Raw genomic sequence first — 25,393 nt, 5'->3', positions numbered from 1 at the left:
ACCTGCAGGAAGTGCCTATATGGAAATCTGTGGGAAGGTGAAGGGATTTGGGGAATCAGGAACAGAAAGGGGAAGTGCCTGGGGCAGAGTGATTGTGGAGAGAGAGCAGGAGAATGCCCCCGTCCCAATCCCTGCTTTGACTCAAAGACCAGCCTGTACCCCACAGACACCCAGTGGGATCCCCTGTCTGAAGAGCTAACTCCAAACCAAGAAAATTCCACCCCACCCACCACTCTCAACAGATTCCTCCCAACTCCAACCAAATCCAAGCCTTTTCACCTCAAGGAGGAGATGGGTTTAAAAAAAAAAAAAAAAAATGGACAGCTCTGGATAACTTTTCCTGCCCTGGAAAAAACAGCCCAGAACTTTATGGCTTACTGACAGCTGGTTATGAATGGGAAGGAAGGCATATTCTTAAACTGCTGACAGTAACTCCCTTTTAAGGTGTTTCCTCAGGGCCAGCAATGTCACATTCTCCTCCTGCCCAAAAAATTAACAGCAGTTTTTATTTCAGTGACAAGCTTGGGCCTTTGGGTCAGGCAGTCCTGGGTTCGGATTTGACTCTGCCATTTACTGCGCAACCCTAGACAATCTGCCAAGATGAAAAGTCACCAACTCTTGCTTCCTGGGGCCTGGCAGTAACCGAGATGGCATGATGTGGGTAGAGGGGCACACCACAGGAAGCAGAAGCCACTGCCCAGCGCCAGCACACTGCATGGGTAAAGGATGTTGGCCAGATCTCACAGTGTTTCGAAAGAAAATATTGTATGTGAAATCTCCCAGTTTTTAAAGGTCAGCAACTAATTTTCAATTAATTTTTAAAAAATTTAACTCAGTAGGGACAAATAGAATAGGTCTGCGTGCCAGAGTCCACCTCCTGGCCCAGTTATGCCTCTGATGTCTTCAAATCACCCAGCAACCACCGGGCACCTCGTAGGTGCCTAGCAAGCATTGACGGTTCCCATCTTCTCAGGAAGCTTCCACGAGCATCATCAACATCTCTTTCCACACAACAGCTTGGGGAAGGATGCTTTTCAAGAGGAAAATGAAGACATGAGGAGAAGAGTGAAAAATCTGGAAGGCTCTAAGGGAGGGAGGAACTGCAAAGAGGGAATTCCTTAAAAGGACTTAAAAGGATTTTATTGGACATTGTTTAGCACAGTGAGGGATAAGATCAGGCAGTAATTTAACTCCTGGGTACAGCAAGTGAGTGTGTATGTTGCGGGTAGGCAGGACCGGGCGGAAGTCATTGTTCTCACTGAAGGTCTCCACACAGTGTACCAGGTCTTCTGTCTGCAGGTCACTGTGAAATTTGACTCAGGTGTACAGTGTTCTAACAAGCCCAGCCCCAGCTCTAGAGGTGGCCATTAGGTCCTAGGGATCCTACACAAGAAGAAGCTGGCTTGAGTCTCTCCCGGGACCTCATGAGGGCTCTGAGGTCAGACCCAGCTGGGTAGGGGTTCAAGTCTTCAATATCAGTGGTTCTCAAAGTGGGATCCCCAGACCTGATGCATGAGCATCAGCAGGGAACTCCTCAGAAGGGCCCTATGCCAGATCCACTGAATCAGCTACTCCAGGGTTGGGGCCAGCCGTCTGGGTTTTAACAAGCCCTCAGGGGAATTCAGATGCACAGTAAACTCTGAGAGCCCCTGCTCTGCATCCTTACCCTGTGATCATCAGTGAGGAGTCTGACTCTCTGAGACAGTCACATCTATTCCAGAAAACTGTCCTGAGTTCCCCCAGGAATCATTTCCAGGAATTATTTAAGAAGCCTGCTCTGTATGTGCCTAGCAGAGTGGAAGCTGCTGGAGAAGGGAGAGACAGCACACAGTCCTTGCCTTGATGGAGCTTGATCCCCAGTGGGGACACAGACAATATGCAAGTAAAAAAGATAGAAACATGGCCAGGTGCAGTGGCTCACATCTGTAATCCAAGCACTTTGGGAGGCCGAGGTGGGTGGATGTCTTGAGCCTGGGAGTTCCACACCAGCCTGTCTCTGCAAAAAATATATTTTGTTTTAAATTAGTGGTGCATGGTGGTGCGTGGTAGTCCCAGCTACTCGGAAGTCTGAGGCAGGAGGATCCCTAGAGCCCAGGAGTTAGAGGTTACAGTGAGCTATGATTGCACTACTGCACTCCAGCAGGTAACAGAGCCAGACCCTGTCTCAAAAACAAGATAGAGACAGCAATTTTCTGACTGTGAGCAGTGGCTCACGCCTGTAATGCCAGCATTTGGGGAGGCTGAGGCTGGCAGATCACTTGAGGTTGCAAGTTCAAAACTAGCCTGGCTAACATGGTGAAACTCCATCTTTACTAAAAATACAAAAATTAGCTGGGCATGGTGGTACACATCTGTCATCCCAGCTACTCAGGAGGCTGAGGCAGGAGAATCACTTGAACCCAGGGGGATGGAGGTTGCAGTGAACTGAGATCGCGCCCCTGCACTCCAGCCTGGGAGACACAGGGAGACTATGTCTCAAAAAAAAAAAGAATTTTCAGATGGGAAAGGAAAGCAGAAGCCTGATCCACCACAAGAGGAGTGTTTCTCAATATGTAATCCGGGGACCCTCTGACCACGAAAGCCCACTCCACCCCACTAGGGCCCCTCCCCTACACTGCTGGTTGGTCTCGTTGCTGTTTCTCAGACCTGCCTTCCTCTCTCCCGCTTGAAGGCCAGTGACTTTGATGTTCTGTCCACCTAGAAAGCTCTCTTCCCATCTTGCGAGATGGGCTCCTTCTCTGGGCTCAGGGCTCCACATAATCATCACCTCCACAGGAGCCCTCCCCCATAATTCTATCTAAAGCAGCCTCTCTGACTTCATTCTGCAATCACGTATTTCAGCAGTTTCCCAGTTCTGCCAAGCCCCCAGTAGAAGGTGAGCTCTTGGAAACAGGTCCTTAGGCAGATTCTTGTCTGTCCAGGCCTCCACCTCACCAGTAAGCCAGTGTTTTTATTCTTGTTGTTTTAGAGGCTGGCTCTAGCTCAGTCACTCAGGCTAGAATGCAGTGGTGCCATCATAGTGCACAATAACCTGGAACTCCTATGCTCCTCCTGCCTCAGCCTCCCAAGTAGCTGGGACTGCCGCGCAGGCTAGTGTGCCCTGCGCTCATTTCTTAGGGTTAACCCTAACCCACTTAATGAGCACCCACGACTCCCTAACCCACGCCCCACTCTTAAGCAGAAGGCCTCAGGCTGGAAGGCAGCAGGGTTTCTTCATGTCCTTTCTTGGTTCTCTGATGATGGGCAAAGGCAGTAGAGACAGAAAGGAAAAGAGGAAAGGAGTGCAAGGCGTGACCCTAAGAGGCCAGCCCTGCCAGCAGCACAGATCCCTCCAACCCAATAGATCCCTCCAACCCAACCTCCAGCATCTGTGCAGCATCCTACCAACTCAGAGGCTAGGCGGCCACACTGGGGCAAGACCCCAAGACCCCAGGACCTGGTCCAAGTGCCCTGCACTGGCCACAGGAGTGGACGACGAAATGCGGGTCTGCGGGCCCGGGAGGGCTCTGGGACCTTGGCCCCGCGGGACTGGAAGGGCAAACACCTGGCACGATGCGTACTGGCCCTAGGAAGATGGCACAGCAAGGTGCTGGCAGTCCCTGGGTGGCGGTGGCAGGAAGGGCCCAAGGGCAACATTGCTTCAAGAGGTCGAGAAAAGACGCGCGATTATGTGGTCCCCAGGATGTGGAAGCTTGCTTGGAGCGTGCGGCTCCAGGGCAGCAGCGCGTGGAGGGCCTTAAGGATGCAATACTTGCCCGGGGTAGGCAGGCAGGGGACCTGGAGACAGCGGTGCGCTTGAACTTCCAGGGAAAGGCAGGAGACATGGCGCATGTGGTTCCCAGGATGTGGAAGCGCGTGGAGAGCGGCCCTGGGGCAGCGGAGAGGGGGATTTTAATATCTGGCACATGTAGACCCTGGGGCGGTGTTGCTAGGGGCCCGGACCCGGGACCACCGGCGCACTTGGACCGCGGGGAAAGCTGACAGGGCGCACGACCCGAGGAGGCTTGCCGCGCCGCCTGGTGCGTGAAGCTCCAGGGCACCGGAGCGCGGGGACCTTAAAGGCTGGCGCGTGCAGGCGAAGGGGCCGCAGGGTGGGCGCTCCTGGAAAAGCAGACCGGGAAGAAGGCAACGGAAGGGAGGGCGTAGCACAAGCGTCCCGGACGCGGGCTCAGGAACGTGCCGAGAGGAGCGCAATCCAGCAGGCATGCCAGGGACCCCGGATCCAAGGTGCGGGGTCCCGATTGGGTGCCTGGACGCCCCGTGACGGTGGCGCCGCTGCCACTGTCCCGAAGCGGGGCGAGGCCCGGCGCCGCGCTCTCGGCTGCCCGCCCCTTCTCCCCGCCCCGCGCTCAGTCCCCTCCCTCCGTCCCGCCTCCTGCCCCGCTCCCTCCCTCGGCGGCTGCCGCGCCGCGCTCCCGGCGCACTCGGAGCCCTGCAGGGACCGGGAGGCAGAGACGGGGCGGCCGTGGCTCCGAGGGCGGGAGCTGAGCCGGGCCCCGGGACCGAAGTTTGGCGGCGGCTCTGGAAGGCAGAGCGGGCGCCCTGGGCGGCTTCCAGGCCCCTTTCGCGTCCTCGCCCCGGACCCGTGGGCAGCCGGGGGACGGAAGCCGCGGCCGGGCCAACTCTGAGGCGGGGACGCCGTGACGGGAACTTGAGGTGGGAACTTTGCGCGCTGCAGCCTCGCCGGGCGCCACCGAAGCGCGGGCCGGACCCCGAGCCTGCAAACTCGGGCTCGGGGGCGGCTGCACGTGGCCGTGGCCCTGAACTCCCTGTGGGGGCCTCGAAACCCGCCTGCGGGGAGGCCAGGGCGACAGAGGACCCGGGAGCCACCGCTGGTGGCGGCGTGGAGCGCGCTTGCTACGGCCAAGGTGCCGGTCGGGCTTCGGTTCTTCCCAAGGGGTCCCCGGGATGCGAAGTCCGGGACGTTCGCCACCGCGGTGACCCGAGCAGGGGCGCATCCCGGCTCTGGACTGAGATTTCTCCCCGGATCCCGGGAGGAGGGAGAGTTAGGGAATGGGGTGGGGGGTGTCTGTCACTTGCTCATTCACTGTATCCTTAGGCACGGTATGGAACCCCCCTCCACCCCCACCATGGGCCTGATTGAGTCAGTCATTAACTATGAACATAACAAGCATTTATTGAGCGCCTACTGTGTGCTAGGCGCTGGGGATACTGAGACAGTTCACTAGGCACCCCAGTAACTGGTAGGAAGGTGATGGTCTCAGCCTTAGGGTTTCCATATGGGAGAGAGGTTCAGCCCGGAGGTATGGAAGGAAAAGGGTGAAGTTCATTCATTCATTCATAGATTGGACAAAGATGGGTTGAGCACCTATTATGAGCAGCTCATCATGCCAGGTGCTCAACAGTCATTCATTCGGTTCACAAACATTTATGGAGGTGCTATCCTGGGGAGAAGTGAAGAGGGATGGGATGGGGGCAGGATAGAATGGAGGCACCCTTCAAGCAGCTTAGAGAGAAGTAAGGATTAAGACCCAGGCCCCCCCTTGGGGGGTCACAGACTGCTGGGGTGGCCAACTGTAGCAGCCCCTGTGTATAGGCAGAAGTCTTGGTTCATCTAATGCATTCATTCTCAAGGTGGGAGGCGTGGAAGCTGGAATTGGTTCTAGAATAGGAAGAAAAGATCTTTTCCAAGCTCCTTAGGGGCGGGTGATGGGGTAGGGTGGGGAGGAGTTGAGAAACACTGATCCGACATTACTAAGGAATGCAGGTGCCCACCAATGGGGTTTGTGAGTTAAGTTGTGCATTCAGCAGGCATTTTCTTAAGCACTTGCTGTTATTAAGTCCTTAAAGGGTGTCAGGCACCAAAGTTACCCAGGTAAATGACAGACACATAGAAGAGGAAGACAGACACATACGCCCCCACCCCCTTGGCTGACTCCCTGAGATAAGTACAGGGGGAAGTGAGAGGAGGGAGCAGGAACTGGTCTGATTCATTGTGGGTTGGGGGAAGCTCCTGCCCTATGAATCTGAGCAGAGGTTTATTCATCAGTGTGTATTTGCTACCCCCATACCCATGATGGCAGAGTCCCTATGGAGAGCCTCACCGGCAGCACATCTCCAAGAAAAGTTTGGCACTGCTGACCGGGGCCATGTCGTGGGCACTGTGGCTAGGTCATGCTGTCCTTCTTTGGGGGATTTTTCAGGCTCTACCAGACCTGAGCTCTACTTGTGCCTCCTCCAGCTTTTGGAGCTCTGCAGTCACCTGCTAGGAGGGGAAGGAGAGAAAGTGTGTTTGAAAAACAGGCAAGCGCTGGCCCCTGGGGATCACCCTCCTCAGTCATTCTTGAAGCCAGCCCGTTCCAGTGGAAAGATGTCTGTCGTGGGACACACTCCTAACCTGCAGGGAACTGCAAGCGCACTGGAAATGAGGCAATCTAGGTTCTTCTCCTGAGACCTGAGAGCCCAGGCTCACAGCCTACAGCCTGGGTTCTCAAGCCGTGGGAGTAAAACAATCAACAAAACCCCTAGTTTTGCCAAACTCTGGGTTGCCTTTTTGGCCTCCGGGAGGGAGATGTGACAGTGGAGGCAGAGGTTACTTGCTTCTCCCCATCCCCAAAGACTTTCTCGAAGCTTGTCCTGGAGCCTGATTGGTGCAGATCTGAGCACCACTTTGAATTTTCTGCACCAGATGCACAGCTGGGCTCTGGCAAGAGGGAAGGGAGATGCCTCAGGAAACAGAACAAAGAGATGTGTGCTGCATACAGGGCTAAGTGACTCAAACCAGCTCCAAGGAACTCACCTCCTGGAGCCTCAGTAGGTACCTTGGCTCAGCTGTCCTTTCTCCACCCTGCTTTCCAATGTTGATGAAGAGTCAACATTGCCTGTTGCTAGAGGTCTAGGAGTACAGGAATCTACTCTTGGTTGATACATTAAGCCCAGAAATGGAGCCCTTGGATGAAAAATGGCCCTTTAAGTAGAATTAATAAAAAGGGAGAGGCGAAGAATCTAGCAGAAGCACTCCATTGCTGTGGACCATTTTTGTCATCCAGCAGACTGTACTTGATTAACAAAATCAGAAATGAGGTGATTTTGCTACAAATAGGATCTGAATTGTGCCTAAGACTGTCCCTTGCCCTGAGGTGAGTCTTCAGTCTCACACCCACACCTCCCTAGGAAGGTCCAATCATGCTGTCCCTCCAGAGGACTCCGGTAAGCAGGTGTCTCCCTTCCTGCCGTCCCGAGGTCCCCACTGCTCCCGCAAGCCTGCTTCTCTGCTTAATTTTGAGCTACAAGGAGGCAAAGAGAAAAGGATCTTCTGGCTCCAGTCCCCAAACACCTCCCCATGGAAGAAGGCAAACGTAAACATGCATTTGGTGTTATTTTGCTTGCCTGCAGCACAGCAGGGAGGCTCTGGAGGCAGCCTGTCTTTTTTATAGCGGGGAGGGACACTGGCACTTTTTCTCATTTGGGGGCAAGTGAGGGATGGAGGGAAGAGCCCAGCTCCCAGCGCATAATCTCCCCAGGAACTTGGGCCCCAGCTTTCAGGAGGCTGGGCCAAGGCCCAGGGTGGTGGGACTATGGTGAGAACAGACAGCAGGTGGCTAAGAAAGACAGATTCTCCACCAGGGCACAGCAGCTCTTAGAAATCTAACATGCCAGGACCCGGGCCAGGCTAATGGTTGGATCCATTTTGATTAACGTTTTAATTGGGGATTAATGCAGCCTGACCCGCCTCTGAGTCGGCCGGCCAGGAGCCCTAATCCTGACAGATGAAGCTATACTGGCAGTGAAACACTGCAGGGCCTGGGAAAGAGTGGCATGGAGAGAGATGGACAGGTCCCCAAGACACCCACTGGGAGTGAGGGAATGGCAACGTTGAGAGACATGGTACGAGAGAGAGAAACCAAAGCCTGCAGAGTGCAGGAGAGAAATGCTTTCCTTCTGGAAAGTTGCCTTGGAGGCTATGTTAATTTCCTCCTTTCACATACTTGCACACATTTAGTGGCTTAAAGCAATACAAATTTATGATCATTATTATTTTATTTATTTATTTATTTTGAAGACAGGGTCTTGCTCTCTCACCCAGCTGGAGTGTAGTGTCACTATCATGGCCCACCACAGCCTTGACCTCCTGGGCTCAAGTGTTCCTCCCGCCTCAGCCTCCTGAGTCACTGGGACTAGAGGTACACACCACCATACTCAGCTAATTTTTTTTTTTAATTGTAGAAACAGGGTCTCACTATGTTGCCCAGGCTGGTCTTGAACTCCAGAACTCAAGCAGTTCTCTCACCTTGGCCTCCCAAAGTGCTAGGATTCCAGGCGTAAGCCACTACGCCCAGCCTGAATTTATTGTCTCATAGTTTTTGGAGCTCAGAAGACCAAATGAGACTCACTGGGCCACAATCAAGGCATCCGCAGGGCTTCTGGAGACGACTCCACCCTCTGCCTCCATCGTCAACATCTCCTTCCCAGAGGCCAAAATGGCAACCCTGAGTTTGGCAAAACTAGGGGTTTTGTCGATTTTTTAATAGTGATAAATATGTTTCCCCAGCCATAGACAATTACCTGCTTCTCTCCATCCTCAAAAACATTCCAAAATCTTGTCCATATGAAATACAGACTAGAAACCCAGTCCTTGATTCACTGCAAGGGGTGGAGACATCACCCCAGCTCCCCAAAAGGAACAAGTGGTTCAAGGAGTCAGTAAAAGACAGGGGTCAAAGAGGTTTGGCCTGGAGTCCCACAGACCTAGTTTAATTCTGGCTTCATCGCTTCTTGCCAGACATAAGTTTTCACTTCTCAGAGCCTCAGTTTCTTCATTTATAAAGTGGGGGTATTAGTGATAATGCCCACCTTTTTAGGAAAGGATGGAGACTCATGCAATTAAGCCTCTAGCACAGCACCTGGCACTTAGTGAGTTTGCAGTGGAGGGAGGCTGTGGTTGCTGCTCTTTATAACACTTTGTGCACTTAGCACTCTCTCTGCATTCCCCACTGCCACTTGGAAGAGGGACGGAGAGCATAAGACAGAAAGAACAGAGTCCAGAGAGGCCCGCAGTTTTTTGGAACCCCAGAGAGAGACCTGAAAGCAGTTGGGGTCAGCCCAGGACCATTTGTAGAACCATTTCATGTCCCGATGGAATGTAGCCATAGGGACAGGAGGCCTGGTGACACTGCTCATCTCTACAGCAAACCTCCGTTCACCAGATCCCCATAATAGCCCTGTGAGGCTGGCAATCTTATCCCCACTTTCTAGGGGAGGAGGCAGGCTCAGAGAGGCCAGCGGCTCAGTGGGTGTGATGGCCTGCTCAGGCCACAGGGTTATTAGCAGCAGCAGGGGCGACTAGCCACGCCTGGCTTGGACCTTCACTCCATCCCATTCCGCCCTCCCAAATCCCACCGCACAGGTCCTGCACCTGTACCCTCAGTCATGTGCTGACCTCAGGGTGGTCACATGACAACTGCCACTCAGAACGCCTTATGGTCTCAATGATCATTTATCTTTGGAAGTATGTTATCAGCCCTCAGCCATAGCTTATAAGCATCACCTTTTTCCCTAAAGGAAGGATAGAAAAATTGCAAGGAGAGTGTCAGTGGATCTCTGGGCTCCTGAATGGAAATTTGATCAAGGCAGCCCCAGTGCAGAAGATTTTTCTCACGAACCAGAAGGGATTCCATTTCTCCAATGAAGCGGGACTCACAGAGCCTTCCAGAGCCTCTAGGAGATTGACACATTGGCCAGGGGAGTCCTGGCCAAAGCCCAGAGCAGCTCCTGTGCCTGGAGGCCCCTGGGAGAGCTCCAGGCATTCCCAGTCCCCTCCTTCACGCAGAATCTCCAGGAGAGCCTGTGAAAATTCCTGGGCCTCCCCTCCAGGCATTCCCACTGGGAAGGGAGGGTCCCAGGAATCTGTATCTCCACCAAGCACCCCGAGCAATTCAGAAGGTTCTGTTGTTCTTGTGCTCTTCATTTTTCTTTTTAAACCTGGGTTAAAACCAGGAGTTGTACAAACCACACCGCTTCCCAGCACGCCTCCTCATTGGCCTGTGCCAGGCTGTCTCATCTTACTCATTTTTCTTCTATTTTCCAATCTCCGTGCTTCTTCCCCTTCCTTTGCCCTTCCAGGCACCCTCCATGTGGTTGATATAGATCCTCACATGTGCTGGAGACCTTGTAAAATATGTAATGTGTGTGTGTTCATTTACATGAATAGCACAGTGCTAGAAACTTCTGTTTCTTTTTCCACTCGGCACACTGTTTTTAAGACCTAAATGTGTTGCTAAACTTCCACCCAGTCCATTGCTTCTGATTCCTGGGCAATCTGCAGGATTCCAAAATCTGCCTCTATGAAGACTTGCTGTCCACTCCCCTGGGGATGGATGCTAGGGGACCTCCTGGTACCTTAAACAACACAGAACACACATTCTTGTACCTCGTTTGTTACTGTCTTCCATCTGGTTCCCCAGAAGCAAACCCTGAGTGAAGGATTTGAGTGCAAATAATTTATTACTGACAATGTCTGCCACAACCCTTTGTGGTCCCAGGTCTGGGAAATATACCCAGAAGTGGGATTCTGGGTCACAGGGCAGCGGCATCCTCATTTCCCTCATCACCACCCAGTGGCTTTCCCAGAGTGCTAGGCCAGCCCACACACCCTCCAGCAATGGGGTCCGGGGGTCAGATGATGCTGGATCCAAATCCCAGTGGGTCAGGTCAGAAAAGAAGATTCTCTTGGGAAGCAGGGAGCGGGGCAGCCGACTCTTCTCGTAGCTCGTGAGAATTCCGAGGCGACTACTGAGGGTTCACTGAGTATCAGGCATGGAGCCAAGCGTATCACCTATGCCATCTGCTTTTGTCCTCACCATAACTCAAGGAGGCAGGAGCTGTTTATAGCCTCATTATACAGATAAAGAAACTGAGTCTCAGGGGTAAGGCATGACTTGCCAAAAGTCACAGAGCAACTGGCCTTGAACCCAGGTCTCCTGATTTTAAAGCCTGTGCGCCCTTCTGCTTCCTCAGCTTGGGGTGGTTGGCACATTGTCCCCTGAGCTGGAGCAGAACCAGAGCCAGCTTTTTTTCAACATCCTTTTTTTTTTTTTTTTTTTTCTCAAGACAGAGTCTTGCTCTGTCGCCCAGGCTGGAGCTCAGTGGCGCCATCTCCGCTCACTGCAACCTCCGCCTCCTAGGTTCAAGCGATTCTCCTGCCTCAGTCTGCCCAGTAGCTGGGATTACAGGCGCCTACCACCATGCCCAGCCTAATTTTGTATTTTTAGTAGAGATGGGATTTCACCACATTGGCCAGGCTGCTCTCAAACTCCTGGCCTCAAGTGATCACCCGCCTCAGTCTCCCAAAGTGCTGGGATTACAGGCGTGAGCCACCATGCCCGGCCTCAGCATCCCATTTCCTATTGCAACTGTCACAAATTACCACAAACTGAGTGGCTTAAGACAGCCCAATTGTATTATTTTACAGGTCTGAAAGTCAGAGGTTGGAAATGGGTCTGCCTGGGCTAATATTGAGTATTGGCAAGGCTGTGCTCCTTTCTGCAGGCTCCAGGGAGCTCATTTCCTTGCCTCCTCCAGCCTTTGGAGGCCACCTGCATTCCTTGACTCATGGCCCCTTCCTCCATCTTCAAAGCCAGCAGTGGCCAGTGGAGTCATTCTCATGCCACAGCCCTCTGCCGCTCTGCCTCCTGCTTGCTTCTTCTTCCACAAATAAGGACCCTGTTGATTACACTGGGCCTGCCCAGATCATCCAAGATAATTTCCCATCTTAGGTCAGCTGATTAGCAGCCTTAATTCCATTTGTAACCTTCATTCCTCCTTGCAATGCAGTCTAACATAGTCACAGGTTCCAGAGATTAGGATTAGGACATGGATATCAAGGGGAATGTGGGGACATTTTTCTGCCTACCATATGCCCTGCACTGACCACTCTGGCCTGATGTGATACACATTCAGTGGTTACCGGACACAGGGCACAGGTGAGGCCCCTGCCTCTGGCTTCACCAGAGCTCTGCTACCCGGTGGCCCCCCTGCCCTTGCCAGTCTAGCCAGGTCGAAGCTGCCAGGTGACACCCTCCCCCCTCCGCAAACACACCCATCAGCTCAGCATTGATGGTCTGGCACCATCCTTGGGAGACACCCAAGGATGTCTCCACCCTCTCTCCTGGATTTTACCGGCATCCTCTTCGGTCCATCGTCCCACAGCCAGGAACGGCTTCCTCTGACTCAGCTCACCATAGCGCCACCTATCGGTAGCCTCGGTAAATGGTACCCCCGGAATCCTGATTCTCTTTCCCGCTCCCCCAGGCCCCATTCCTCAGCCAGTCCTGAAGGCTCTTCCTCCAAAGTTCATCCCAAATCCCTCCCGTTCTCCAGGACTTCCACCGCTGCAAACCTTAGTCGTTTCCACAATGACTTCCATAGCCTCCAGCCTGGGTTCTCCAGCCCACCCACTGTCCACTGACCTGGCAGGTGCACATGGACTCCTTGTCCCTTGCAGAATAAGCCCCAGCTCCTTATTGTCAGTCCCTGGGCCCTGCTGCACCTAGCCCCTGACCCCCTCCTCTTCTCCCAGCTTCCCCTTGCTCTGTGCTCGGCCTTCTCTGATCTTTGATCATCCAAGCCCACCCCCAAGTCAGGGAGCAAATTCTTGCCACTCCCTCTGCCAGGTCCTCACAGAGCTGGATCCATCCATGCGGCTCAGCCCCATGTCCCCTCCTCCAAGAAGCCCTTCCTCACCCCTCCAGCCAGTGTTGCCCCACATCCCACAGTAGACATTCTCCATCTCTCACCTTGCTCTGTCAACAACACTGCAGTCGCTGCAGCCTGAAATGACTTGTGTGCTCATTTGGAAGCAGTCTCTCCCACCAGAAGGTCACCTCCGTGAGGACAAGGGCTGGGTCTGTCTTGTTCTCTGCCGTGTCTCCGGCTCTAACACAGAGTCTGAGTCTGACACGTGGTGAGTGTTCAGTGACTATTGAATAAATGAGCAAATGAATGAATGAATGAATGACACCTGCCTCCGGACTTTACCTCACCTCCCCCATCACAGCCTCTGCCTCAAACAGCTTCCTGTCCCCAAACATCCATAGACCCTCGGAGGCAAAATCACTAAAACCCACCATGCTGTAGAACTAACACCATGGAGAAATAAAAATTTTCTTGTGAGGATGTCAGGCTGGGTGAAAAGCAGCATTATTTTTCAGAAGCCCAGGCTTTGGGGCCTCTTTGATTTATGAACTTTAGTGTAGGGTCTAGAGGTGCTGAGCCGTCCATCTCACATCAGATTGGGTATCTGCAAGACCAAAGGCCATGGAAAAATATGCCTGTTCTTCCTTTAGCAAGTTCCGGCCTCGGCATCTCCCTAGGGAACTCTGGCTTTGAGAACAAGGTCGTTACTGTGTTTATTACCCTCCGAGTAGCATCAGCCTCTCCATACTCACTGTGCTGCCGAGACAGGATCACTTTCCACACAGGAAACTCACATGGCGGCAGGGCGTGAAGGAAATAAATCACTAATTGGAGGAGTTTTCTGCTGGAGGGAAAGCTGGGAGGGTTGAAAGAAGAAATTCCTAAAAAGAAGAGGTCATTAAAGCCATGGAGATTCACAAGAGCCCTCCAGGGCTTGTGTGAGGCACTTTCCCTTTACCGCCATCACCATTCTTGCCAAACAGAATGTCACTTTTTCTCTTGTCTGTGGTAGCAAAGATGAAACAGCAGAGCTGAAAAGAGAGATCACCAAGGAAAGTGCCTGAAAGGGATTATTCCCACGCCTCCAAGGGATCCTGGCAGGCTGTGCCTGAGGAGATGGGTTCCAATTTTAGGTGAAGTTAAAAACACTCTCACCGTCTAAAATCAAATCATTTTCTTTTAAACACAGGTGTACCCTATGCAATTGTAGCCTGCCCCAAAGATCAGTGAGTAGTAGAGGGATGATGTGCTTTTGTAAAGCAATTCCTCTTAGGAAGGAGCCCCTTTTAAGTGTGAAGCACGCTGCCTCTCCTTCCAGCACCTATTAAAACACTTTCTCATTCATTTGTTCATGTGTTTGTGTATGTGTGCGTGCATGAGCGGGTGTATTCCTGAACTTGTCCACACCACCGACCCATATTTAAGTATTAGAAATGGGTTTCCATTTGGAATTGATAGACTTTTACCACTTGATTCCATCGGGGATTTGTCTAGGGAGAGGGCTAGTGAATTTTTTTTTTTTTTTTTTCTTTTTTGAGACAGAGTCTTGCTGTGTCACCCGGCTGGAGTGCAGTGGCACAATCTCAGCTCACCGCAACCTCCGCCTCCCAGGTTCAAGGGATTATCCTGCCTCAGCCTCCCGAGTAGCTGGGATTACCAGCACGTGCCACAACACCTGGCTAATTTTTGTATTTTTAGTAGAGATGGGGTTTCACCATGTTGGCCAGGATGGTCTCGATCTTATGACCTCGTGATCCACCCACCTCGGCCTCCCAAAGTGCTGGGATTACAGGCCTGAGCCACTGCACCGGGCCGAGGGCTGGTGATTTTTAAAAGCAGAGTGTTTGACTCCTACTAAGTTTTCTGTGCATCAGCTTAATTCCAGAGAGCTCTGTAGCTGTAATCTACGAGTCTCCAACTCAAATGCCTATAGGGCCAGGAAGGAAACACATGTGAGTGGAATAGAGTGGGCGTTAGGAAGACAATAGTGGGGGTGGGGGGTGGACTGTGTGGATTGGAGTATGTGCTGTCTAAAGGGGTAGCCATTTCTCAGTTGGCGTTTGGGCCAAGTGTTGCTGGATACCCTGATTTTTTAAGAGAAGCCAAGGATACGGATTTTTACATGAAATTTCTCAACTTTCAAAAACTTCTCCAAGCCAAGCAAAATATTTGTGAACCAAATTCAGCCCATGAACTGGTAATGAATAAGCGATCTTGTTCCAGTAGCGCAAACCCTTAGCTTTGAGGGTAGGGAAGGAAGGAGTCCATGTGAGTTGATGTTTTGACCTCGGTTCCCCAGAAGTCGCCTGATCATGTTGGTCTCATCAACAGGAGATGTACTTATTTAGCAAGCACTTCTTTGAGCCCTTACAGTGCTGAGCGCAGGGATTCAGAGATGACTGAAGCATGTTTCTTCCCCCAGGGAGCAGGCTGCCTAATGAAGGAGCCAGGCTTGCACACAGACAATTCTAGAACCGGGTGGTAAGTGCCATGAAGACGGATGCAGCACCAGTTGTAAGGGGAGGGGTGCTCGATTTAGCTGGAAGAGCCGAGGAAGGCTTCCTGGATGAACGTGGCTGTCTAGCTCACCCCTGCATCCATCCTCAAGGTGATGTTTGCGTCACCTGAGCAAACATGGCATTGCTTTCATAGCTGTGCATTTCTTTGTCCGTTGCTTCTGATTTATGGCAAGTGATACCTGTTTTCCATTAATGGAAACAATATAAGTTGTCCCTTTAAGATAAATAATAATAGGCCAGGCACGGTAGCTCACACCTATAATCCCAGCACTTTGGGAGGCCAAAGTGGGCAGATCGCCTGAGGTCAGGAGTTCAAGACCAGCCTGGCCAACATGGCAAAACCATTTCTACTAAAACTACAGAAATTAACCGAGTGTGGTGGCACACCTGTAGTCCCAGGTATTCGGGAGGCTGAGGCATGAGAATTCCTTAAACCCAAGGCGCACAGGTTGCAGTGAGCCAAGATGGTGCCACTGTGCTCCAGCCTAGGCAATAGAGCGAGCCTCTGTCTCAAAAATAATAATAATAATTGACAATAATTACTGAGTACCTACTATGTGCCAGGCACTGCATTAAATGCTCCTATGTACATAATTCACTTAGGCCTCCCAGTAATTTTATCAAATAGGTCACGTGGCTGTACCCATTTTACAGACAAGGAAATTGAGACACACCAAGGTTGAGTCACTTGCCTAGGCTGTGTAACTCCAAAGTCTACGTTCATAACCACTAACCAGGCTTCTCCACCTCAGCATTAAGGACATTTGGGACCAAATAAGTGTCTGTTGTGGGGACTGTCCTGTGCATTGTAGGACATGCAACAGCATTCCCTGGCCTCTACCTACTAAATGTCAATAGCATCCCCAGTCATGACCAGCAAAAATGCCTCCAGGCATTGCTACATGTCTTTTGAGAGAAAAAAATCAGCCCTATGAGAACTGTAGGTCTACACTAAATTGTTTTTCCAAGCCAAATACCAAAAAAAAAAAAGGTTAATTTAAAATAAAATGTTAAGTAAATAACAGTATATGTGTCACCTGAAAATCCACTAGGATATCAGCTGCCTGGGATCAGAGACCCCCTTCACATTCTGCACACGGCTGCATCCCCAGTGCATAGATGGATATGGGAGACTCGTGAAGGCTGGGAGATGCTGAACAATATTGTTGCTATTTCACTATTAGGTGAATGTCTTTGTCAGCTCAGGCTGATGTAACCAAATATTAATACCACAGACTGGGTGGCTTCAGCAACACTCATTTCTCCCCGTTCTGTTGGCTGCAAGTCCGAGAGCAGGGTGCCAGCAGCACTGTCCTCCAGGTTTCACACTTAGACGCCTCCCTGAGTGTTCACGCGGCAGCGAGAAAGCCCCTGCTGTCTCTTCCTTTTTTTTTTTTTTTTGAGACGGAGTCTTGCTCTGTCACCCAGGCTGGAGTGCAGTGGCGCGATCTCAGCTCAATGCAACCTTCACCTCCCAGATTCAAGTGATCCTCATGCCTCAGCCTCCCTAGTAACTAGGATTACAGGTGCACAACACCATGCCTAGCTAGTTTTTCTATTTTTAGTAGAGACAGGGTTTCACCATGTTGGCCAGGCTGGTCTCAAACTCCTGACCTCTGGTGATCCACCCGCCTCAGCCTCCCAAAGTGCTGGGATTACAGGTGTGAGCCACTGCGCCCCGCCTGTCTTCCTCTTCTTAAAAGAACATGAATCCCATCGTGGGGACTTTGCTGCCATAACCACATCTGAACCAAATCACATCTCAAAGCCCCCACCTCCTAATACCATCCCATGGAGGGCTAAGGGCTGCAGCCTATGGATGTGGGGGACAAAGATTCCATCCCTAACTGAATATCTGCGGAGTCTGCATTCTCAGCAAGGTGAAGCTAAGGGTGATCACTAAGGTCTTTCCTCCCTTCTCCCCACAGGCCCGAGAGGGATGTGAAGGCTCAAAATGACCCTCTTACCGGGAGACAATTCTGACTACGACTACAGCGCGCTGAGCTGCACCTCGGACGCCTCCTTCCATCCGGCCTTCCTCCCACAGCGCCAGGCTATCAAGGGCGCGTTCTACCGCCGGGCGCAGCGACTGCGGCCGCAAGATGAGCCCCCTCAGGGCTGCCAGCCCGAGGACCGCCGCCGTCGGATCATCATCAACGTGGGCGGCATCAAGTACTCACTGCCCTGGACCACGCTGGACGAGTTCCCGCTGACGCGCCTGGGGCAGCTCAAGGCCTGCACCAACTTCGACGACATCCTCAACGTGTGCGATGACTACGACGTCACCTGCAACGAGTTCTTCTTCGACCGCAACCCGGGGGCCTTCGGCACTATCCTGACCTTCCTGCGCGCGGGCAAGCTGCGGCTGCTGCGCGAGATGTGCGCGCTGTCGTTCCAGGAGGAGCTGCTGTACTGGGGCATCGCGGAAGACCACCTGGACGGCTGCTGCAAGCGCCGCTACCTGCAGAAGATCGAGGAGTTCGCGGAGATGGTGGAGCGGGAGGAAGAGGACGATGTGCTGGACAGCGAGGGCCGCGACAGCGAGGGCCCAGCCGAGGGCGAGGGCCGCCTGGGGCGCTGCATGCGGCGACTGCGCGACATGGTGGAGAGGCCGCACTCGGGGCTGCCCGGCAAGGTGTTCGCCTGCCTGTCGGTGCTCTTCGTGACCGTCACCGCCGTCAACCTCTCCGTCAGCACCTTGCCCAGCCTGAGGGAGGAGGAGGAGCAGGTAAGAGCCCACGCCCCGCGGGGAGATGCGCCACGAGGGAAGGGACGCTGAGCATTGTCACCTCCTCCAGGAAGCCTCCCCTGATTGCACACTGGCTGAATAGTATCCCTGGTCCCTCCTGACATCAGGAATGTTTGTGTGCATGGTCTGCCTCCCTGTTAATATGTGAGCACATGGGGGTCCATCCCTGTCCCTGTCCTGGCCTCCACTGTGCCTGCCATTGCACTCTCCCTTGCCAGTATCTAGAACAGTGTCCAGCACAAACAGGCTCTCAGCCACTATTTGTTGAATGAACAAATGAGTGGATAAATGGATGGCGTGATTTTTGTCGTGCCTGGCCCTGAGTGAAGCATATTACATAGATCATCAAATTTATCTCAACCACTTGGCCCTTTCTCAACCTTCCTAATCCTTTGCATCATAGTAGCCCAGACACATTTTCTGGGTCCTGAAGATAATTTTTACTGATGGGTATGTGTGTGTCTACAAATGGTGAGCATTTCTTTTTGTTACATAAGAGAATGAATGGAGTTTATTTACTCTAGGGCCTGACACGGGTGTGTGCTACGGTCTAAGGGCCCCCACTCATCTGGGAGTTAACGGGAGCCGGGAGCTGGGCTGCATGTGCCACCTACGTCTTATCTCCCCAGGGAATGATAAGAGCCCTGAGGAGCTCCCTGGAGCAACCCTGTTGGGGAAGTGTTTTCACACCCACTCGGCATTTGAGGACACTGCCCAACCCCAGGTCTAAGTCCAGTCTGTGTTTGTAAGCATGGAAATATGGCTCCCACGTGGCAGCTTGGGGACCTAATATAGCCCCACCAGACTATGTGATTTGGGAAACAGGGTTTCCCAAAAATTTGACTTGGTTGCCAACATTAAAAGTGAAGGTTTTTTACATAAAAATTCAAAATCTCAGCTTCTTTTAAAAATCGTAAGATCAGGCCAGGTATGGTGGCTCATGCCTATAATCCCAACACTTTGGGAGCTGGGGGCAGAAGGATTGCTTGAGCCCAGGAGTTCAAAATCATGCTGGGCAATGTAGTGAGACCCTGTCTCTACAAAACAAACAAACAAAACCAAAAAAAAAAATTTTAATTAGCTAGGTGTGGTGGCTTGCACCTGTAGTCCCAGCTACTTGGAAGGCTGAGGCAGGAGGATTGCTTGAGCCTTGGAGGTGAGGCTGCAGTGAACCGTGATCACACCACTGCTCTCCAGCCTGGGCAACAGAGTGAGACCCCATCTCTAAAAAATAAAATTTAAAAGAAAATTCTAAGGTTGGGTCCCTCCCCTCCCCCACCGCTGCCAACATACACACCAACCTGCAGTCCTACACGGCAGCTCCTGGGGACAGCCAAGTCCACAGGGGCCCAGTTCAGTCTTCTTGTGTATGAGACCATGGGCCTTTGAGTTGGTGACTCCTTCCCTATATATGGGGATTCTTAAGCTTCAAGAAAGACCAAAAGGTCTCAGAGGTACAAATTGTATAGGCAGTGGAGAAACAGGTATGGCGGTGTGAAATGAACGTAAATATCATGCCAGCCAGTATTTTTTGAGCACTGACTGTATACCCTGCATGTGCTAAGTGCTTTACATGCACTCTCGAATTTAACATTAGAAGTACTCACCATATCAGGATTTTTCCACTTATGTATGTGGAGGAAGTAGCAATAGCTATTGCACTAATAATCCACAGAGGGCTGCTGGTATTTTTTGTATACATTGAATTTTTTTTTTTTTTTTTTCTAAGAGACAGGGTCTTGCTTTGCTGCCCAGGCTGGCCTCAAACTCCTGGCTTCAAGTGATCCTCCCACCTCTGCCTCCCAAAGTGCTAAGATTACAGTGTACTGGAGTACAGTGGTGCAACCTTGGCTCACTGCAACCTCCACCTCCCAGATTGAAGCGATTCTCATGTCTCATTTGTATGCACTCTCGAATTTCACATTAGAAGTACTCACCGTGTCAGAATTTTTCCACTTATGTATGTGGAGGAAGTGAGCCCCCATGCCTGGCTTATAAGCTGATTTTTTAAATGGGTATTAAGAAAATAGCATTCAACTAGTAAAATTAACTTTTTAAACTTTTTTTAATTAGATAAACAATTTTAGGCCACGTGTGGTGGCTCACGCCTATAATCCCAGCACTATGGGAGGCTGAGGCAGGTGGATCACTTCAAGTTAGGAATTCAAGACCAGCCTGACCAACATGGCAAAACCCCATCTCTACTAAAAATACAAAAATTAGCTGGGCGTGTTGGCACTCGCTTGTAATCCTAGCTACTTGGGAGGCTGAGACATGAGAATCGCTTCAATCTGGGAGGTGGAGGTTGCAATGAGCCAAGATCTCTCCACTGTACTCCAGTCTGGGCAACAGAGTGAGACTCTGTCTGAAAAAAAAAAAAAATTAGAGATGGTGTGTTGCTATGTTGCCCAGGTTGGACTCGAACTCTTGGACTCAAGCATTCCTCCTGCCTCGGTCTCCTGAATAGCTGGGACTACAGGCACATGCCATCACACCCAGCTGGTAAAATTAACTTTTAATAAGCATGAAGGGTAGTGATGATGAGGTCAGGGCTAGAGCCAGATAGCCTGAATTCAAATCCTGCTTTCTCCTCTCTAGGTGGGCAGTAGCTGTGAGCAAGTTACTTAACCTCTTTGAGCCTCTGATTTCTCACCTGTCCAGGGTGGGTATGAACAGGCCCACCTCACAGTGTTGCAAGGATTCAGTGAGTTCACATGAAGTGATTAGAAGTGATTGGGGCCGGGTGCAGTGACTCACAACTGTAATCCCAGCACTTTGGGAGGCTGAGGCAGGCGGATCACTTGAGGTCGGGAGTTCGAGACTAGCCTGACCAACATGGAGAAACCCAGTCTCTACTAAAAATACAAAATTAGCCAGACGTGGTGGCACATGCCTATAATCCCAGGTACTCGGAAGGCTGAGGCAGGAGAATCGCTTGAACCTCGGAAGCGGAGGTTGTGGTGAGCTGAGATTGCACCACTGTACTCCAGCCTGGGCAACAAGAGCAAAAAAAAAAAAAAAAAAAAAAAAGAAGTGATTGGGCTGACTGAGTCCACACCACATGAAGGGATTAGAAGTGGTGCATAGCGAGTGTGCAGAAAGTCCTCTCTTAAGGATTAAGGTCAAGAAGAAAAAGAAAGAAAAGGGAAAACGCTCACCATTTGAGACCTGTCTGGAAATTGCTGTACTTAGTATAAGTTTCTTCTCAGCTCCAACATCTTTGATGGTGATTTTATCAGGAAAATACTAATAAAGCCACTTGTTTTGTTCGACTTCTGATACTTGCTTTTTGAAAAAATAGTAATACCTTGCCTTTTTAAGGATTCAGTGAAAATGCTGTTCTTCAACTTCATTTTGGGGCCCAGAGCGGGATTCACTGCTTCACTTGCTCCTTGTGCACACATTTGAGTGCCTACTGTATGCAGGCACTACAGGGGAGACAGGGTGACCAGGACAAGTCTTCCAACCTCAAGGAGCTTCAAGTCTATTGGGGTTGGGATGGATTAGTGGCGCCACCCCCCATCACCATAAGCATGAGACACAAGCCAAGGAGGCTCTGTGTGGGAGGCCCACTGACGCTGCTGGAGCTACTTAGTGGGGCACACTCCAGGAAGGCTTCCCAGAGGAAGGGGCTTCCCATCCCAGAAGTCTAAGACCTTAAAGCCCCACCAGGTATTAGCTCATATCTCCAGCCTCTAACATATTCCTAGAGACAGAATTGTTCGGGTGGGACTTGTCGAACTCAGCAGTAACCCAGAACCTCCAAGATACCCCAGGCTGAAACCACACTGGCCTCTCCTCTCTGCCAAAGGCCCCTTCAAGGATGAGGCCCAAATCCACTCAAGGACTGTTTACCACCCAGTTATATTCCAGACCAGAGAGGCAAGCTGGCAGCCTGCATGCCAGACCCAATAAAAATACGTGTTTTCGTGGGCCATAGAGTATTTCTTTGCATTGAATTACCACCAGGACTTAAATCAACATTTTATCTATTTAACCAACATTATCACCAACATTTATCACCAGGAGAGTTCATGTAAAACTGCACATTTCCAGCCTCTTTTGAAAGCTTTGGTGAGGCAGCCTTAGCCTAAATTTGCCTGGGGCAGTGATGGGGGCACTGAACATGACTATCCCTCAGAGTCCATTGGGAGCCATGGAGGGTGCTAAGCAGAGGAGGAACAGGATCCCTCTGGCTATGTGTGGAAAATGGACTGCAGGGATGAGGGAGCCCATTGGAGAGGTGACTGCAACTGTCCAGGCAAGAAAGAACAGTAGCCCGACCAGGTGGGAGCAGTGGACAGTGGGTTGGATTCTCGCACTGTTTTAAAGGAAGAGACTTCCTGGGAGTTATACACAAGGTGGTAAGGATGACGCCAGGGTCTTTCGTCCTGAGCAATTGGCAAGATGGGATTGCCGAAAGCTAGGGAGGGAAACCACCAGTGGGCAGAGGAAACCAGGATCCCATGGCAAGTTCGAGATGCCCCTCAGACACCCAGGTGGGAGCGTCAGGGAGGCAGCCGGTTGGAGGTCTGGAGTTCAGGGCCGAGGTGGGGGCTGGAGAGAGAGATGAGGAGCAGCCAGAGTAGAGATGGTGCTTAGTGCCGCAGGCCTCAGAGTGGGCACAACTAGGGAGAGCACCCGGGGCCACTCAACCTGGAGAGGTCACCTTCCGCCTGGGAAGCCCAGCAGGGCACAGGGCAGAGCTTCCGCGCTCCTTCCCTGGTGGGCCCGCTGACCCCTCCGGCGTCCCTTTCCCTCTCTCCCAGGGCCACTGTTCCCAGATGTGCCACAACGTCTTCATCGTGGAGTCGGTGTGCGTGGGCTGGTTCTCCCTAGAGTTCCTCCTGCGGCTCATTCAGGCGCCCAGCAAATTCGCCTTCCTGCGGAGCCCGCTGACGCTGATCGACCTGGTGGCCATCCTGCCCTACTACATCACGCTGCTGGTGGACGGCGCCGCTGCGGGCCGCCGCAAGCCCGGCGCGGGCAACAGCTACCTGGACAAGGTGGGGCTGGTGCTGCGCGTGCTGCGGGCGCTGCGCATCCTGTACGTGATGCGCCTGGCGCGCCACTCGCTGGGGCTGCAGACGCTGGGGCTCACGGCCCGCCGATGCACCCGCGAGTTCGGGCTCCTGCTGCTCTTCCTCTGCGTGGCCATCGCCCTCTTCGCGCCCCTGCTCTACGTCATCGAGAACGAGATGGCCGACAGCCCCGAGTTCACCAGCATCCCTGCCTGCTACTGGTGGGCCGTCATCACCATGACGACGGTGGGCTATGGCGACATGGTCCCCAGGAGCACCCCGGGCCAGGTGGTGGCCCTGAGCAGCATCCTGAGCGGCATCCTGCTCATGGCCTTCCCAGTCACCTCCATCTTCCACACCTTCTCCCGCTCCTACCTGGAGCTCAAGCAGGAGCAGGAGAGGGTGATGTTCCGGAGGGCGCAGTTCCTCATCAAAACCAAGTCGCAGCTGAGCGTGTCCCAGGACAGTGACATCTTGTTCGGAAGTGCCTCCTCGGACACCAGAGACAATAACTGAGCGCAGAGGACACGCCTGCCCTGCCTGCCATCTGTGGCCCGAAGCCATTGCCATCCACTGCAGACGCCTGGACAGGGACAGGCCGCTTCCGAGTGCAGTCCTGGCGCAGCACCGACTCCCACGCACCCGGGGAAGGACACCCTCACTCCCACACCCCGGGAAGGGCACCCGCACATCAGCAGAGGGGCCCTGCCCCTCCGCCTGCAGCCATGAAAGGAAGCCGCGTCATCAGCCCAGCCCCGCCCGCCCCAGCCCCTAGTCTGTTTCCCTCAGTAAGGAGACGGCTTATTCTTTTCACCATGCAAATAACATGCCCAGCAAAAACTTGCTTTATGGGTCTGCCTGGAGAAAAAAAATACAAACAGCAACAACAACATGTCTGTCTCTAATGTGGATCATGTCCAGGGAAAAGAAACTGATGAAAAAGAGAGAATGCCTTCCATGGGGCTCTCTTAAAAGGGGGAGCTGGGTTTCTCAGCAAAGCCAGCGTGTGGGGACTGGAAGTAAAGGGCCCTGTGTGCTTGGGTCGTTCAGGCCCGGTGGGGCCCTACTGGGCCTGAAAAAGAGAGAGAACAGACACTTTCAGGAAAATGACTTGTGAATACTGTACGCCTCTCGTTTCTCTCCCACGTCCGGGGCCTGCCTTTCTCCTTTTTCCCTTTTATCCTTCCTTCCTTCTCTTCCATCCTCTATTCACCTCTTTCACCCCTTAGGGCCAGTTTCTCAAACTTTCACACAAAGACGCCCCTGACAGTTGAGAAGTCAGCAGGGGGCCTGTCAGCATGGTTGACTATGAGGTGAAATCACGTCATTTTATCTTTTAAAAATCGTGTAGGGTTTTTATTCTATGCATTTATTTTAAGCTATGAAAAAATGCTTTACATCATATACCTGCATATAAATCTAAACCTAGAGCAGGGACAGATGTTTTTGAAAGGGGATCTGCAGTTCCCTGGGCAGACTGAGAAGCACAGTCTGCAGCCCCCACAGGCCTCCCTGTGACCCCAATGACCTGCAGAGCACCCACCCGACCTGCGACCTGCACCGACCCCACCTGCAACAGGTCCCCAACTTCATATAGCATGTGTGACCCACAGTAGAGAAAGCACCCAGGCCAGTCCAGCAGATTCCACTCCAGCTGGCATAGAGCCCCTCAGTGCCAGGCGTGGGGAGGGGGCTTCCCACTCAGGTCACGGTCACAAGCTTGTCCTAACCCATAAGGACACAGCAACATCATTCCCATCCTAGCACCTTCACACCTGCCCATCCCTCTGCCGGGGATATCCCTCCTGTGGAACACTGCATGGCCGGCTCCTTCCCTGACCACCTCTCAAAGAATCCACATCAGCACCACCACCGCCGCTTTCCTCTTAGCCAGCTTGATCTTCTATATCCAGTCATCAGCCTCTGAAATTGACTCATTTATTCCTCTTCTTAGCTACAGGACTCAGCAATATGGCTCACCATTGACTCCCAGCACCTCATGTAGGGCCTGCACCTTGTAGGTGCTCAATAAACATTTATTGAAGGAATGTTAGCCAGGTGTGGTGTAGACCCAGCTACTTAGGAGGCTGAGGAAGGAGAATCTCTTGAACCCAGGAGTTGGAGGCTGCATTGAGCCATGACTGCACCTGAGAATAGCCACTACATTCCAGCCTCGGCGACAGAGCAAGACCCTGACTTTAAGTGAAATAAATTAATTAGTTTAAAAAAGAATGAAGGGAAATAGGAAAGACGGCCAAAAAGCACAAGGCATTTATTTTTCACATTGGGTACTGGGTCCTCCAAGCACCTCTCCCTCTCTCTTTCTCTCCCCTCTCACTCCTCTTCGTCCTCCTCTCTCTCTCTCTCTCTCTCTCTCTCTCTCTCTCTGTCTCTCTGTCTTTCTCTTCTCCTCTCTCTCCCTCTCTCTTTTTCTCTCTCTCTCTCCTCTG

General features: G+C 52.1%; 1 protein-coding gene across 2 annotated transcripts; it reads left to right on the top strand.

Moving 5' to 3' along the window:
- The first annotated feature begins 4,389 nt into the window (after nt 1–4,389).
- Nucleotides 4,390–23,832, top strand: KCNG1 (potassium voltage-gated channel modifier subfamily G member 1). 2 transcript variants are annotated; one of them, XM_033186741.1, is made up of 4 exons: nt 4,390–4,656; nt 15,077–15,135; nt 17,102–17,901; nt 22,692–23,832. In XM_033186741.1, exons 3-4 carry the CDS (start codon nt 17,128–17,130, stop codon nt 23,457–23,459), a joined length of 1,542 nt encoding a protein of 513 aa, XP_033042632.1. In that variant the 5' UTR covers nt 4,390–4,656; nt 15,077–15,135; nt 17,102–17,127; the 3' UTR covers nt 23,460–23,832. The 2 variants fall into 2 exon arrangements, with proteins under 2 accessions (XP_033042632.1, XP_033042633.1); XM_033186742.1 differs by lacking the exon at nt 15,077–15,135.
- The last annotated feature ends 1,561 nt before the right edge of the window (nt 23,833–25,393 follow it).

Source organism: Trachypithecus francoisi, unplaced genomic scaffold (genome assembly GCF_009764315.1).
Source record: "Trachypithecus francoisi isolate TF-2019V2 unplaced genomic scaffold, Tfra_2.0 Lachesis_group21, whole genome shotgun sequence".
Classification (NCBI taxonomy): Eukaryota; Metazoa; Chordata; class Mammalia; order Primates; family Cercopithecidae; genus Trachypithecus; species Trachypithecus francoisi.
The sequence above is the reverse complement of the archived record's forward strand: the minus strand, read 5'-3'. Positions and strand labels throughout refer to the sequence as shown.

What these genes read in the sequence shown, in the direction of transcription:
- KCNG1 (XM_033186742.1), top strand. Translation starts at nt 17,128, where the DNA reads ATGACCCTCTTACCGGGAGACAATTCTGACTACGACTACAGCGCGCTG. An exon ending in TGAGGGAGGAGGAGGAGCAG is followed by an intron (nt 17,902 to 22,691) that starts GTAAGAGCCCAC and finishes CCTCTCTCCCAG; the next exon opens with GGCCACTGTTCCCAGATGTG.